The sequence below is a fragment of the Gastrolobium bilobum genome, unplaced genomic scaffold (genome assembly GCF_033153095.1).
Source record: "Gastrolobium bilobum isolate Gb01-03AN ecotype WA unplaced genomic scaffold, APGP_CSIRO_Gbil_v1 utg929, whole genome shotgun sequence".
NCBI classification, from domain to species: Eukaryota; Viridiplantae; Streptophyta; class Magnoliopsida; order Fabales; family Fabaceae; genus Gastrolobium; species Gastrolobium bilobum.
Window position 1 is genome coordinate 15,143 of NW_026896794.1, and position 16,552 is coordinate 31,694.

The following is a 16,552-nucleotide window of genomic DNA, read 5'->3' on the forward strand; positions in this document are numbered from 1 at the left end:
TCACATATCTTAGGCATATATCATGCATATAACATTTTCATAAAAGCATCCCATGCATATAAACCACCCTCCCATGGAGGTCGGTGGAACAAACAACAGACTAATCTGAGGACACGAAAGCTTACCTTGCAAGCTAACAATCCAAACCAAGAGTCCACACAAGCTCAAGGCCCACAAACAACACAATCACAATTTGTTTATACAATAATTAATCATTAATAATCATTGCTCAAGGTTCTATAAGTGATTAAGGCTTTCTAACTCATTTTAAGTTATTTCATGCTATTTCTAGAGGAGGTATTCGAATACTCCACGAGTAGTATTCGAATACTCCAACTCTCCAGAAAGTATTCGACTACTTTCACTTAAGTATCTGAATACTTTCCCCCCCAGTATTCGAATACCACAGTATCCGAAAATCAAACCTCACTGTATTCGAATACTTTCCAGTATTCGAATACTTTTTCAAAGGTATCCGAATACTTTTCTTCCCAGAAAAGTATTCCAATACTCCTACAAGGAGTATTCGACTACCAGTTTAAAACTACAGTTGAAAATATTTACCAAATACTCTAAGATTTTAATATGTTAAACTAGACATCTTAAGCTTTCCAACGACATATTTTGTGTCTCAATCGAAGTTGTATAACTCCGGTTATGATTTTTGCAAAGTTCCTACAACAATTGAATTTCCGGCAATAAGGTCGCGAATTAAAACATAAACTGAGAGCAATCCACTTATCCAATGGATCTGAAAATTTACAGGTTTGTATCCCTATATGTTAGCTTCACATAGGTTCAAACGTAACTCAATTTAGAGCTCTGTAGCTCAAGATATCAAAATTTTACTAGACTAGGTCGTTGCTGTCTCGCGAAGTATTCGATTATTGTATTTTTACAGGAAATATTCGAATACTGCCCGAAAAGTATTTGAATACTTCTTCGACAGAATGCAGAAAACTGAGTTTTAAAGGTATAATTGACCTCCAATGATCCAAACTCGATCTGGAGTCCAAGAACTCCTTAAACAGATGTTTATTAACATGCTTAGGACTCATAAACACATTCCTTTATTCAATTGATCAAAGTTTTACTTTTTAACCGATTAAACAAGCTTAAAATCATCAAAAGACAAAGAGGTGTTCATGGTGTACCTCTAAGCTCCAAAAATCCGAAAATGAGACACCATAAGGGTCCTCAACACAGCACCAAAGTTCAGACTTAGGCAAGACACAAATTTGACCACCAAGCTTGGTCCTTTAAGCCAAAAGATCACTTCTTGGCACCACAAAAGTCATGAACAAAGCCTCCACTAAGGTAGTTCACAAACTCAGCTCCAAGTAACACAACTCAGAAGCTAAACTCAGCAATAAGGTGTCTTTCGTCCCCACAATGTATACTCTCAAGTGCACACAAGATGGAAGAGGAAGAATCAAAATGAAATGCTAAGACTTGGTTGGTTTCAAGGGAGAAAGCTCAAGTTTGAAAGGGAACAAGCAATGGAACAGTACCAAGGCTGATCAGCCTCCAAAGGTCACGTAGGAATAGAAATTTCCTAGGGTTTTGAGCCCAAAAGTTATATTTATAGGCACTTAAGCTTTAAATACACAGTATTAACAATAATAGCTACGCTTAGCATTTTAATCCCAAATTTAAGATTCTAAACCTACTCAATTTTACAAGATTTATCATATTTTTATATTAATTTTCGCAGCACATTTCCGGTACGCGCTTTTACGTAGCCAATATCAGTTCTGGCACCAGTTCTCATTATTTTAACTTGAAACTTGAAATCACAGTCCTACATAATTCTAGGAATATTCATGCACTTATTATAATTTTCCGGGATACTTTATCGGTACGCATTATACCGAGTAGCAGAACCGGTATCTGTACTTTTCGTCAGAAAATTGACTTTCAGCATTATTACTCACTTACTATAATTATTAAAGCCTCCTACTAATTATTATGGTCAATTATGGAATTATTTCCTAATTTCTCTTAATCAATTAATTAACTTCCTTAATTAACAGTGCAGGTTCTTACAATGTGAGTCTCACGGTCTTTATCAAATTTTCCCTTTTTCTTTAGCTGCTCTACTGTGGATTCTTCCTTCACTATCCATGCATGTTTGGGTCATCCAAGTATCGCAGAGCTTCAGAAGATGGTGCCTCACTTATCTTCTCTTTCTAGTTTACGTTGTGATTCATGTCAGTTTGGAAAACATATTCGCAGTACATTCCCAAGTGGTCTTAGTCGAGCTTTCCCCCCTTTCTCTTTGGTCCATTCTGAAGAGGGAGCTGCTTGGCAAAATATGGGACCCCAGACTTTTAAGGTTTAAGGAAGAGGAAGCCGCCTTGAAGGAAACCCTGCAACACTTCATTCAAGAGTTCGAGCGGAGAAATGAGGAGTGGAGAAGGCAGTACACTAGAATGGAATTCAAATTTCGAGACATAGAACGACACCAAATCCAGCTCTGGACATCTTCAAGAAGCTACAAGTCAACATTCCTTTCGCAGAAGCCCTGGAAAGCATGCCGAACTATGTGAAGTTCATGAAGGACCTTCTATCAAGGAAATGCAAGTTGAAGGAATGCGAAATAGTAGCCCTGACAGAGGAGTGCAGTGCAATCATCCAGAAGAAACTTCCTCCCAAGCTGAAAGATCCAGGAAGCATTAGTATTCCTATAGCCATAGGAAATATTGAAGTAGGGAAAGCATTATGTGACTTGGGAGCAAGCATAAACCCGATGCCACTGTCCATGTGCAGAGCTCTTGGAATAAAAGAGCTCAAGCCGACTACAGTTTCTCTCCAGTTAGCTGACAGATCGATCAGACGACCAGATAGGGTAATTGAGGATGTTTTAGTTAAAATTGACAAATTTATTTTCCCTGCAGATTTTGTAGTTCTGAATATGGAAGAAGACACCGAGATTCTCCTACTACTTGGAAGGCCATTCTTAGCCACCGCAAAGGCAATGATTGATGTGGAGCAAGGAAAATTGATGCTAAGGGTGAACGAAGAAACAATCACCATTGACGTCTTCGAATCAATGAAACATCCAACAGATGGAGGAGACTGTTTTATGATAGACATAATACAAGAAGCAACTGATGATGCTATGAAAAAGACCATTAGAAACCCAAATAAAGCATTTTTTGGGTGCCCCAATTTCAAGGTAAGGTATTTTTGTTGCATGCGTTCTTTGTTTAATTTGAATGTTATTAACATTTGATTTAATTTGGTATTAGGAAAAGAAGCCACACTGCAACTTTTTTACATGGGTGGATGATGCTACATCTGATACCATGGAGCTGGAAGATTGGAGAATTAATAAGCTGGAGTTGAATGTAGCTAAAACAGAATTCAAGTTGAACTTTGTGGACATGAAGCTCAATGATGAACTGCAGCTGGAGGTGAATGACCACAAAAAGAAGATTAATGAGCACCATATAAAGATTGATGAACTATCAGTGAAGATGCAGGAAGAGTTTGAAAGGGTGGAGAAGGAAATTAAGCATGTGTGTAGGTGTGCTAGGGTGTTTGCTGGATCCATTATTGTTGTGTTTGTAATATGTATATATCTTGCAAGTAGGGTGGAGTGAAATAAAAAATGTGGTTCTATTGAGATTTTCTGGTGTATATACCATTACATGTTGTAACAATTTTGGAATGTAAAGATTTATAATGGAAGGACCACTGTTGAAATATAATGACATGTTGTTCTGCAATGTATATGGCTTGGCTTATGTATTTGAAGTTATGTTAAGAGGCATACAAAGTGTTGTATAAACTTGATGCAAATAAAAAATATTGGAAACAATGTATGAACACTAAAGTAAGAATGTGATGGTGTGAATTATGCAGAAGTTAATTGTGTTAGTCATGACTAATATCAGCATGAATAAGGGGAAATGACATTTCTGGTCTGTTAATAGCAAATGTACATTCTTGTTAACAGAACTTTAGCAGGGACTGAAAAGGGCCCCCGATAAAATTGTTAGGGACCACAACGGACCTATGAGTTAGAAAACAAGGACCAAAAAGTCCTCGATAGAAAATGTTGAGGACTTATAAGGGGACTTAATTGCTGATGGTTTACAAGTGCAGTGAAGGTACATATGACCCATAAAAGGACACAACAAACAGAACAAAAATACTATTGTTGATAGAAACCATAAAGTGTATCAGCAAACAGATGGTGTGGACCAAAATTTAAAAATTGTAGCATTGAATACATTAATGACAGCAAAGACAGATAGTAAGCAAACATTTTGCATTCATTTCATCACATCCTAGTTACAATTACTAACCATGGCCAACATGCCATAGTCATACAAAAAAAATTTCCACTGACATATTTTGATGAAGGCCACTACATATGTGTTCCAAAAAAACATAATGCTCCTACTAACTATGGCCATAATAAGAGGCATACAAAAATTGGCCTAATGACATATTTCAACAGGGCCAATACCGAAGTATTTCCAAAAAAATACCCTTATTACAATTCCAATCAATTCCTATATCAGAGGCATCCAAAAAATGACCTAATGTCAGTGATTACATAGTATTCCAATCAATTTTGTGGGGCTGGTCTTGGTTGCTTGAACCTTGGTGTAGACATGAAGCTCATGAATCTGGCCCTGGTGCCACTACTTGCTGCAGTTACTGTCTCATTGGTCACAACCACAATAGGATTGCATAGAGGTGGGCTGCTGCCTCTTGGTGCTCTTGAACTTGGTTGAGCCTCAGTTGTTGCATGCTGGCTGCTTGTCTCTGGTACAGGGCATCCTTGACTCATGACTATTTCTTCAACTATCCTTGATTGAATTTAAACATTAACTGGTTTTTGCTTTGACCTTGAAGGAGCTGCAGGTCCTTTACATGTCTTGGGGTAATGACCAGTCTCCCTTACAAAATTAAGGATAAACCCTAAATCAGTAATCCCCAAACCCTAAACGTTCAATCTTCGATTCAATCCCCTTCTTTCTGGTTTAAGAAGAACCCTAAAGCATACGATGACGTTCCTTTGATGAAATTGACGTTCAATTTGTTTCTGCATCTTCACTGAGCAACGTGGAAGCAAGTTTCTTCAGACGACGTCGTTTCCCCTCCAACGTGGCAGTGACCATGCCCATTAACGTTACACATCAGCTCCGCCAATGACGTCGTGTGTCACTACAAGAAAAAAGTTTATTTGTGACAAAAATTTTCGTCACAAATGACAATTTTCGACACAAATAATCAAATTTCGTCACAAATAAATTTGCGACTCAGGAATTTGTGACGAAATTTCATATGTAGTGACGAAATTTGCGACACTAATAAGATTTTTTCTTGTAGTGTGTTTTGGATTAACAGAAGGATTAATGTGGGACCTATTTGTGTTTGTTGGGGACTTTCCAGCTAATTTATTTTTATTAGGGACTAAAATGGGTACCGAATTTATTGTGAGGGACCAATTTGGATATTTACTCTTTAATATAATTATCTTAGTTTTACTAACATTATTACTTTTATTTAATTAAAACATTACATGTTTAACATTGTAGTATATATATATATACACCATGATTTATAAATGATAGCATAAAAATTAACGAGTAATACATGTACGAGAAGTAATTATTTTATGGAATGCAAACACCATAGTTATGTATTATAAAATGTTAATGAATATGTGTACAATGCTTAAAAGAAAGGAGCATCATGGATATTATAACATAATGGGGTCAGTGTAGTAAACCTATGATTTGTTATTTCATTTCAGTCCACATGAAAATATTTATTTAAGTAATACTGGCACAATAGGTTTGTATAAAATTTGTACCCAAAGCAATAAAGCAAAACAAAGACAAAAGAGTAAGGTACAACTTATATAACAACTAACTTGAGTTTGTCGGTTTACAACCTATAACTGGCAAGTTATATAAGAATTTATTGTTAATCAATGGAGTAGACTATGACTACATTTAAAGCCTACCGAGTATAAAGAAAGGGCTTTATTAATCTTATGCAATAAGAGATAGCTTTCTTATGTTGTAGAGATAATTATGTGTGGAATTACTACCAACAGGAACCCACTCATTTATAAAAAAAGATAAAAAAAATAACACAAAAATCAATGTATGTGTAAAAAATAAAAATATTTTCTTACAACATAAGAATATATTTTTCCATAAATAAATATGATAAAAAGCAAATGAAAAGTGCAGCAGTAAACATAAGATAGTAAGTGCAGCAGTAAACATAAGATAGTCCATAATATAGGTGAGTGAATAGTGCATGGAAATTTCGAAAGTTCCAACCAACCAAAAACTGTATTGATTTTTTTCTAGATAAACGATGAACCAGGGAATAAGTATAATAGCAGAGAAAGGGTATTAAAACAGCAGAGAAGGGATATATTCTCTCAGAGTTACCTTAAAGTAGTTTTTTCCCTTTCAACTATTGTCTCTATCACCGATATCTTCTTTTTCTTCTTTTTTGGTAAACACCGATATCCTCTTTTTTCTTACTCACCTCAAGTACAATCTGTTCTTTTTATAGAGAACTCAAATACCTCCATCTTTATCTAACACGGAACATGTGACATATTATGTGGTTAGGAACTAACTTAAAGCTAAAATATCCTGAATAATAACCTCTAAAAGTGTTATCATTTATCATATTTATTTTCATATATATATATATATATATATATATATATATATATATATATATATATATTAACTTGTTTTAAATTATTGTCTTTTATATATCATTATTATTACTATTATAAATTCTAGATCATATTATTATTTTTTGGTAAACTCTACGTCATATTATTTATTAATATATTCATTATTATTATTATTTTCCTAACTATATATTTTAATATTACTAACATCTATTATTTTATTATTATATCCATTTATTAGAGATTTTTATTTATTTATATTTTATTTATTTTATTTTTTGAATTTACTATGTATGGGTAATTTTATGAACAATTATCATACTTTGTAATATTTCAAAATTAATTTTTATTTAAATATATATATATATATATATATATATATATATAGAGAGAGAGAGAGGAAGGTTATACTTACAACCTTTTTTTTACAACCTCTTACAACCATATATCATAACCGTTAGTTTCCGCCAATCAACGGTTCTCATTTATTATGAATTAATAATTAATTAATGAGTTTAATTTGTCAAAATCATAACCGTTGATTGGCGGAAATCAACGGTTATGAAATATGATTGTAAGAGGTTGTAAAAAAAAAGATTGTAACTATAACCCCTCCCATATATATATATATATATATATATATATATATATATATATATATATATATATATATATATATTGTATTTATTTTTCTAAATGCTTAGGATGTTAAACCATCACCCCCACAACCACCATTACCATTACCACCCCACCGCCGCCACCACCACCATCACACCGCCACCAGCACCAAACACCACCATTATCGCTGCAGCTACTGCCGTTACAACCACCACCATGCCATCGCCACTACCATCACCACACCACCGCCACTAGGGGTGTTAACGAGCCGAGTCGAGCAGAACTTTGGTCTTAAAAGGCTTAGCATGTGTTTAAATGTGTCACCCTGATCAAACCTGTTACCTGTTATGAATATAATTATCGGCCTGTGGCCTGACTTATTTACAAAAAATGAAAACCTGATTTAGCATGTTTAAAAAAAAAAGACAATTTTTTTTATCCAAACAGAATGTACAATCAACAACATTAGTACCATAAATATTCATAAATTAAATGTATATCCAAACATCATAATATAGAAAAAAAATCATTCAAAAAGTATGTTTAACCAATAAACTGGGATAAAATGGATTGAGGAGAGAGATAGAAGACTAGTACAAGTAGTATAAAAAATATGAAATTAAAATTAAAATGTATATACTAGGCCAGTCTGAGAGTCTCTAAGGCTGAGCTTTTGAATTGAAGCTTGAGGTTTTTTTATTAAACGAGTTTTTATATAAGTTCAAGCCTAGTTCAAACAATCAATTTTAGGCATGTAAGCTCAAGCTTTCACGAGCCGAGCCAAAGGCCCCTATTCGTTTATCACCCGTAATCGCCACTGCCATCACCACCATGCCACTGTTACTGCTGCCTCCGCCTCCATGTCACCGCCACCATCATCACCATTGCCTCCACCACCACCATGCCATCATCACCACAAGTATCATTACCATGCCACCACTACCATCGCCACCATTACCACCATCATGCCGTCGTGCCGCAACCACCACCATCATGTCACAACCACTACCGTCACACCATATGAAAAAGAAAGTGATGATCCGAAAAAATTTATTCTTAATAGAAATAATTTTTTATTCTATTATTTGTTGTGTTATCAAACGCAACTTTCATTCTCGAAATAAAAATAGAACATGTTATCTAACACATTTTTTTCTCAGAAATTGTTTCAAGACACAAAAATAAAAAAGATTTATTTCTTTTCAAAAATAATGACAGATTTAACATAATGATTATCATGCACACCTTAAAAGTGTATATACACAAGGAAGAATCAAATATTCACTATAAAAAGTCTATAGATGGATTTTTTTTTCTTTTGGTCTAATTTATATAATAACTAAAAATTTTAGTTGAATTTATACGAAAAAGAAAAATCCAACCAAGATCATCTACCAATAAGAAAGTTCTGCGTACCAATGTGCAATAGTAATAGGGTTTTATAAGAGTTATGTTCTAGGAAAAGTGATTGTGTAATATTATAGAGATTCGTTTTGCGTGCCGTAATTTTTATTTTTTTTTGTTTCAAAAAGTGTGAGCTTCACAAAATATTATGTGTATAAAAAACTTTGTTGTGTCATATTAAATGATAAATGCAAATTCGATACTAATATAGAGAGAATTCGCAATATTAACAAGAAGTCAACTTATGAAATCATCTTCAGCACATGAGCATAATGTTAGGGCTTCCTTTTACGTTTTTGGACAACTCAACGCTAGCGCTCCTGGTGGTCCATAAACTGGTTCGCAGGGGTAAAATCGTTATGATCGGCTCCAAAGCACGGATGTGATTCTGTGAAAAATTTACATGTTGGACACGTGTTCGATACGGACACGCTCGGATAGCCGTTTGACACGCGATCAATATTTGGAGACACGTGGTCAATGCTTGGACACATTTTTTCGACACGCAGTCAACTTTTTTCAACACGCGGTCAACGCTCGGACACGTTTTTTTATTTTTAAATCTTAATTTTATTTTGTTAACTAAATATAAAAGAAATGATTTATAAATTATTTTTTTTCAGTTATGAAATTTGACATGAAAAATTAACAAAGTACGAAAAATTATTTATATTTATATTTATGTCATAAAATTTAAATATTTAATTGGTTATATGACTTATGATGGACTCTTATACGTATTAAATATAAATTATATTACATATATTAAAAAATTTATTAACCCCCAAGGGTAGCTCAAGGGATTGCTTGGGGATCAAGCAGTTTCTTGGAAAATCTTTGGAGGCCAGAGGATAAGTCAAAAAATATTCTGTTGGGGGATTAGCCTCGTCCTTTCTCTGGTTGCGAAGCTTAGTGCACCCACTGTTACAATAAGAGGCTAGCCCAAACGGGCCGTATCCCGATGGCATGGTGCCCGGAGAAGGTTGAATAGGGATACCTCCTGGCAATGTACCAAAAAAAAATTATGACAAGTCGAAATATGACATTTTTTTAGAATTAACGTGTCGGCGTGTCGTGTCCCGTGTCCGTGCACCATAGATAAACGGTTACGAAACTCGGCAGACCCGGTCCGGTTTTTTCCTCCGGTTCGCTCCCCTAAAAATTGATTCTAGTTCTCTTTATTTTTCCATTTCGGGTTGGAGTTTTTGGGAATCATAATCGGAAGGAGTATGTCGGTGAATCTGACGGCGAATGCGATTCCGGCAATAGTTGCCGGCGACGTGAACGCGAAGCCGTTGGTTCAGGTTCTGGACATTGCGTTGATCTCCAATAACAATATTTCAGAGAAGCAGAGATATCGTCTTCTGCTATCCGACGCCGTTTCGAGTCACCACGCGATGCTCGCCACTCAGCTCAACGACCGAGTCCGAACAGGCCGAGTTAAGAAAGGTTCCGTTGTTCAGCTTCTCGACTATATATGCACTCCTCTCCAGAACCGCAAGTCTCTCTCTCTCTCTCTCTCTTAAAATCTAATTTTGTATTAGAGTTAAATTCTGCAATTATTGTTATCAAAAAAAAAAAAAAAATTCTGCAATTATAGTCAAATTAAGATTGTTTCGATTGTGAATTTTTATTATAATTTCACTTTTAATGTCATTCGAATTTTAATCTGGTTGGAATGTTGTAGAACTATTCTTCTTCCTTCTGGAAGCAAAACTTTAAACCTTCTAGAAGATACATTTTCCGTGCAAGAAATCTTAGGCACTTGTATTCCCTGATAATTCAGAAATAATTGTTAATTTTAGCTTCTTGTGTCCCTTGTGTGAATGGTTAGTGTAAGAATTGAAGATATGCAACCTCGTTGAAGATTTGCAAAATCTTACCATTGGTTGTTTAAGTGTTTGCATATAGATGGATACTAAAGAGTCAAAAACGTGTTGCAGATGGAATTTAGCATCGTCAACTTTAGGTTTATCCTATAAAATTAATTTATGTACTTATGTGTCTGTTTGTCCTTGTACAGGATTATTGTGGTGCTCAACATGGAAACTATAATACCTGATTGCGAGATCATTGGGAATCCGAAGTCATTTATGGATTCTGATTTACCAACTCAGAGAGTATTGCCTGATAACACTGTGGAGAATTCGTCGAGGAGAAATAATAATAATTTGGCTGCTCAAAATGCAAGTGATAATGTGCAGAATTTCAGGCCAACTGTTCAACCTCCGTACCAACCACCTCCGGTTTACAAAAGCCGTGGTGCGATTGTGAAGAATGAGGCACCTGCACGGGTCATTCCTATAGCTGCTTTGAATCCTTATCAAGGTCGATGGGCCATCAAGGCTAGGGTAACTGCTAAAGGGGATCTGCGCCGTTATAATAATGCTCGTGGAGATGGGAAAGTCTTCTCATTCGATCTCCTTGATTCTGATGGAGGTGAAATTCGAGTAACCTGCTTTAATGCTGTTGTTGATCGCTTTTATGATGCGATTGAGGTTGGTAAAGTTTACTTGATATCCAAAGGTAGCTTGAAACCTGCACAGAAGAATTTCAATCATTTGAAGAATGAATGGGAGATTCTTTTGGATTCAACTTCTACGGTTGAGCTTTGCCCAGATGAGGATGGTTCTATACCTAAACAGCAGTTCTCCTTCAGGCCTATCAGTGAGATAGAGAATGTTGACAGTAACTCCATCCTCGATATTATTGGGGTAGTGACATCTGTGAATCCTTCAGTGCCCATCTTGAGGAAGAATGGAATGGAAACTCAGAGAAGAATTTTGAATCTAAAGGACAGTTCTGGCAGGAGTGTTGAGCTAACACTTTGGGGCGAATTCTGCAACAGGGAAGGACAAAAGCTGCAAGAGATGGTCGATACTGGGTTTTTCCCCATTTTGGCAGTCAAAGCTGGGAAGGTTAATGACTTTAGTGGAAAGTCTATAAGCTCTATTTCTACTACACAGCTTTTCATGAATCCAGATATCCCTGAGGCTCATAGCTTAAGAGACTGGTTTGATCAAGTGGGAAAAGATTCTGCTTCTCTATCCATTTCTAAGGACATTATCCCTGGAGGACCAAAGAATGAGATACGCAAAACTGTGTCTCAGATCAAGGATGAAGGTCTGGGGCGGTCAGACAAGCCAGACTGGATAACAGTGAGGGCAACCATATCATTCATCAAGACGGATACATTTTGTTATACAGCTTGCCCTCTGATGATTGGAGATCGACAGTGCAATAAGAAAGTGACTAGGTCAGGAAACACGAGATGGCAATGTGATAGATGCAACCAAGAGTTTGAGGAGTGTGATTACCGATACCTTCTTCAAGCTCAAATTCTGGATCATACTGGAATAACTTGGGTAACTGCATTCCAGGAAGCAGGGGAAGAGATTATGGGGTACTCATCAAAGGAGCTGTACTTGTTGAAGTATGAACAGCAGGATGATGAAAGGTTTGGAGAAATAATCAAGAGTAGACTCTTCAACCATTTTGTATTTAGGCTGAAAATCAAAGAGGAGTTATATGGAGATGAGCAGAAGGTGAAGATTACAGTAGTCAAGGCAGATAAGGTGAATTATTCTTCAGAGAGTGGATACATGCTTGATTTGATTTCCAAGTTTAGGCAGTAATTGTTGCGAGGTTTCAGCATCTTTTCATGCGACGAGCCATAACTGTTAGTAACTCCGTATTCTAGTGTACAAGCTATCATATAATCGGTCATTGGTGGTTATGAGTTACTGCGTCATTTCTATGCCCATTGTAAAACATATATATATATTTTTTTTTGATAACATGTAAAACATATATTTAGATACCGCTAATTCAAGTTCGAATTCTGTGTTTCTTTTTTTATGGATATGCCGTCATATCACATATGAACACCTATAATATTTTGAAATGAGCATTTACACAGGACATTTCATTGCTCCCAGTGGTAGTTCACATCTCTAAGTTATCACACTATTGTCGATGTATGAGCTATTATTCTGCTACTATCTGTTCCATTCTAATATTCTGTCAGCAGTTTTTATACTTAATATTCCAGAAAGCTCTATTGAGTTGGATTATTTCAAAAAGTAATCTATCATGGGTCTGCTTGTTAATTTCGTTTCCATGCTGCAGAAACATGTAATTAATCTGTTTCTATGATGTGCCAAAACGAAAATTACATTTTAAGAATTGAAAAGCTTATGCTCCAATGGATCTTAAGAGTCATATATTAGTACAAACAAAAGATAGTTCAGTTCATTACTGAAGAACATTACTGATACATATCATGACAAGAGAAACTCTAAACACCCCTCAGCGCCTCAGAATTTCATCAACTTCGCTTGACTGGATCGAAATTGGCGACACCAACCACGGCACCAACAATGACGGCAAGAACAACTCCACCAGCCACGATGCTGAGCAAGAAGTTCTTGAGAGAAGGTGAAACAGCAGCTTCAGCCACATCAGGAACCATCATTGAAGCTGTCAACGCAGCTGCTGTGAGCCCTGTCACAACTTTCTCCTTCATGGAGGCCCTGACTTGAAAACTTTCGTTGGATTTTGATGCTGCCACAGCCTTTGAAAACCGTAGAGGCAGTGGCTTGAAGAATGCCTCAGAGCTAGGGACCACCCTCTTCTGATTGCTGTAAGTTAGTGGCATAGCCATTGAAACTGCTGTAGTGGAAGCCATTCCTTTTTTATGGGTTCTTTCTTCTTTCCCTGCTAGTTGTTTACTTGCTTGAAGTTTATGTGAAGAGTGAGGAAATGGGTTTGGTGTGTTATTTGTTTTTGAGAGAAACTCTGGTGGAGGCTGGAGTCGATGATAGGTGGAAATTTTGGGCATATTTGCCTGTATCTGATGTGGCAGCTTCCCCATTGGAAATTGATGGATAAGGTTATCTTGTTGGTCCAATCATCACCCATTATGCTGAAATTTTAGTCTGAGGTCCTCAATAATTTCCCTCAATTGGGTCTTTCTTTACCGTGTGTACTGTGTTTTTCTGGGCTTAAACGATACAGGTATTGAAATTTCACAAAATCATACTTTTTTGTCTTTTAATTTTTCTTCGAATTTATTTTTTTCTATATTTATACTTTATTTCATTTTCGCCTCAATTTTTTTTTTTTTTCAAAATATACCTAATTCATTTTAAAGATAGACAGTCTATGTGGCTTTAAATGCACAATTGAATATTTTTCGAGCCTTCATGAACAAACTAAACAAGTGGTTCAACCTATGAAATGACACTGATTTCCATTTGTATAGAGTTAAATCTTTTTCAGAATTACTAAATTTATCCCAATCACAAACGTTCAAAAGTTCTGATTGGAGAAAGTACGATGCCAATCGGCAAGTAAGCTAATGTTAGTACATTTCATTAGCATTTTTTATATTATTATTGTATAAGATTTGATGAGTTTAAAAAAGATTTGTAATAATATGCCGAATAAAGACTTAGAACAAAACTTAAAACAAAATAAAGAGAACAAAAATTAATTTTAGCTTTAACTTTATAAATATACGTAAAATAATATACTTGTGATTGAAACGGGTCATGTTTTCTAAAATGATCAAGAGTTTAAACTGGCCCTAGATCAATTAGATTTGGTCACATTCAAATAACAACCCGTACTTTGAAGCTGATTTGGATCAGAATAATCTGATCCAATAAACAAACCAGGCTAATAAATTCTAGGCCCCAAATTTGCAATATAAGTGGGACTGTAAAGGAACTTGATTGTTGAGGACCAACCACACCCAGAAAAAAAGGATAACATACTTATTCTTTTTTCTCCTTCCTTTAAAAAATTTATAAATGAAGGTTTCATTCAAGATTTCCTTCCTTTCAGGTGTGTAAATTGTTCTGTTAGCCTATAGGCCATAAATTACAAGTTTGATCTGACTTATATTTAAAAAATAAAATTTTTGACTAAGACCTATTAGCTAGTTTAAGCCTATTAAACCTTCAACAATTAAAAGAATAACTAAACTAATATTACTTTATTATTCAAAATTATTAAAATAATAATTTTTTTATTTTATTTAAAATAAATAATATGATATAGGCCGGCCTGTAAGTTTATAGACCCGACATGTACAAAAAAGCCTATGGCCTATTTTCTAAATAGATTTTTTTTTAAAATCTATTACTGTTCTATTTTATTATTTGCAATAGGCCAAATCTAACATGATATAAGTTAAGTTATAGGCTCCTGTAAGCTGACCTAACCCATTTACACTGAGACTTCCTCTTCATAAAGTATGAGTCTAGCAGTTCTACCTATCATAATACTCGCAAAGTGCTAATATAATTACTAGTCCATAAACACTACCTATTATTGTGAATATTTGCTTCCCAAAAATAGCTTTTGTTAGCTGTCAGAATAATGTATTAGTATTACATTATGTCACATACATATATGGATGAATTAGTAAGGAGTTATTCCATCTTTGTTAAAGAATATTTTTATCGAAAATATTTATTTTTATCTTATCTAGTATTATACAATGAATTACCCAACACTAGATAATCTTATATTATTTTATACAATATCATGTCAAATGCTAAATAGTATTAAAATTCAATCAAATCTTATACAATCAGATTTTATACTAACAAATTTTATCTTATTATATTATACACCAAACATGCCCTAAATCCCTAGGAATATAATTGCATTAAAATTTAGCAGAGAGAATTTTGTCGTCCATGTGCTCCTATTTGGCTTGAATCGGATATACCTATGAAAAAAAGAAGCTACAATTTCCAAATTGGTTGCAGTGGCACTCTTATAGTTGCTGCTTCTCTGTAACTGACATGAATTTTATCAGTAGCATACAGACGCATTTTCATTTTGCTTACATCCTCATTAACTCAATCTTTTACTATTATCTTTTACTATTTCATCTCTGAAATCAATAATTTAACGAAAATTGTTACTTTACAAAATTATGTACATGCAAATCAACAGTAATTAAGTAGATCCGTAAACCAGATTTCTGATATAATGCTCTTAACGAGCCTCTACTTGCAATGACATAACTTCCAAAAAGATATTATAGTATCATTTTAACATTTCACTTGGGATGTTGGACATAAAAGTCTAACGGAATCTTCTTATATTGATTGATAATGAGCTAAGTTAATAAATCTTCCTAATTAACGATATAGACTTTACTTAATTCCATTACGTACCAACCAACATGAAACTATTTTTTTTATAACCCAATTCCAAGTAATTTATGTATATTTTTTTTCCCACACGCCACGCTAGTTGACAGCTAAACCAACTTCTCTATATTTCCTCTAATCTTCCTGAAAACGGCTTTTCTAAAGTTATCATTGAATATTAATAAATGTAATTGACCACTTCACCGTATATATTAAGTTTCAAATAACGTAACTAGCAACTTGGAATTTTTAAACGGAAAAAGAATTTTTGTTCGAAATTAAATACTTCTATTTTTAAGTATTATTAAGATAAAATTATTTTAAAACGAGTAAGTAAATACCAATTTAAAATATATAACGATATTGACTCACTAAAATTTAAGGTATATACACTTTCATTCACTTTGGAGACAAATCTACTTTAGAGAAACTTTTTCTTACTAGGTACTCAATTTCAAAATAATTTCCCTTTGATATTTTGCATAAGAATTAAAATAATAATTAAAAAATTTTATTCTATAAAAATATAACTACATTTGACTAAATTATGGATTCTTTTTATATGTCATCGTTATTTTTTATTTCACTTAATAGAAGTATAAAAGCCACAAAGATAAAATTAAAAAATAATTAATATTTCTTTGATTTTTATAATAACCAAAAAATTGAAATAAATTAA

At 34.4% G+C, this 16,552-nt stretch overlaps 3 protein-coding genes across 3 annotated transcripts; 2 read left to right on the forward strand and 1 right to left on the reverse strand.

The window, feature by feature from the left end:
* Nucleotides 1-2,533: 2,533 nt before the first annotated feature.
* Nucleotides 2,534-3,605, forward strand: LOC133302023 (uncharacterized). Its single transcript, XM_061501741.1, has 2 exons — nucleotides 2,534-3,178; nucleotides 3,252-3,605. Exons 1-2 carry the CDS (start codon nucleotides 2,534-2,536, stop codon nucleotides 3,603-3,605), a joined length of 999 nt encoding a protein of 332 aa, XP_061357725.1.
* Nucleotides 3,606-9,905: 6,300 nt separating this feature from the next.
* LOC133302019 (replication protein A 70 kDa DNA-binding subunit A-like) lies at nucleotides 9,906-12,727 on the forward strand. Its single transcript, XM_061501737.1, has 2 exons — nucleotides 9,906-10,205; nucleotides 10,728-12,727. Exons 1-2 carry the CDS (start codon nucleotides 9,934-9,936, stop codon nucleotides 12,337-12,339), a joined length of 1,884 nt encoding a protein of 627 aa, XP_061357721.1. The 5' UTR covers nucleotides 9,906-9,933; the 3' UTR covers nucleotides 12,340-12,727.
* Nucleotides 12,728-12,911: 184 nt separating this feature from the next.
* LOC133302020 (uncharacterized) lies at nucleotides 12,912-13,479 on the reverse strand. The gene has a single exon (XM_061501738.1). It carries the CDS (start codon nucleotides 13,389-13,391, stop codon nucleotides 13,032-13,034), a length of 360 nt encoding a protein of 119 aa, XP_061357722.1. The 5' UTR covers nucleotides 13,392-13,479; the 3' UTR covers nucleotides 12,912-13,031.
* Between the last annotated feature and the right edge of the window lie 3,073 nt (nucleotides 13,480-16,552).

Coding starts and splice junctions, on each gene's coding strand:
- LOC133302023 (XM_061501741.1), top strand. CDS start 2,534: ATGCCGAACTATGTGAAGTTCATGAAGGACCTTCTATCAAGGAAATGC. Junction 3,179..3,251: donor TTGGGTGCCCCAATTTCAAG/GTAAGGTATTTT, acceptor ATTTGGTATTAG/GAAAAGAAGCCACACTGCAA.
- LOC133302019 (XM_061501737.1), top strand. CDS start 9,934: ATGTCGGTGAATCTGACGGCGAATGCGATTCCGGCAATAGTTGCCGGC. Junction 10,206..10,727: donor ACTCCTCTCCAGAACCGCAA/GTCTCTCTCTCT, acceptor GTCCTTGTACAG/GATTATTGTGGTGCTCAACA.
- LOC133302020 (XM_061501738.1), bottom strand. CDS start 13,391: ATGGCTTCCACTACAGCAGTTTCAATGGCTATGCCACTAACTTACAGC.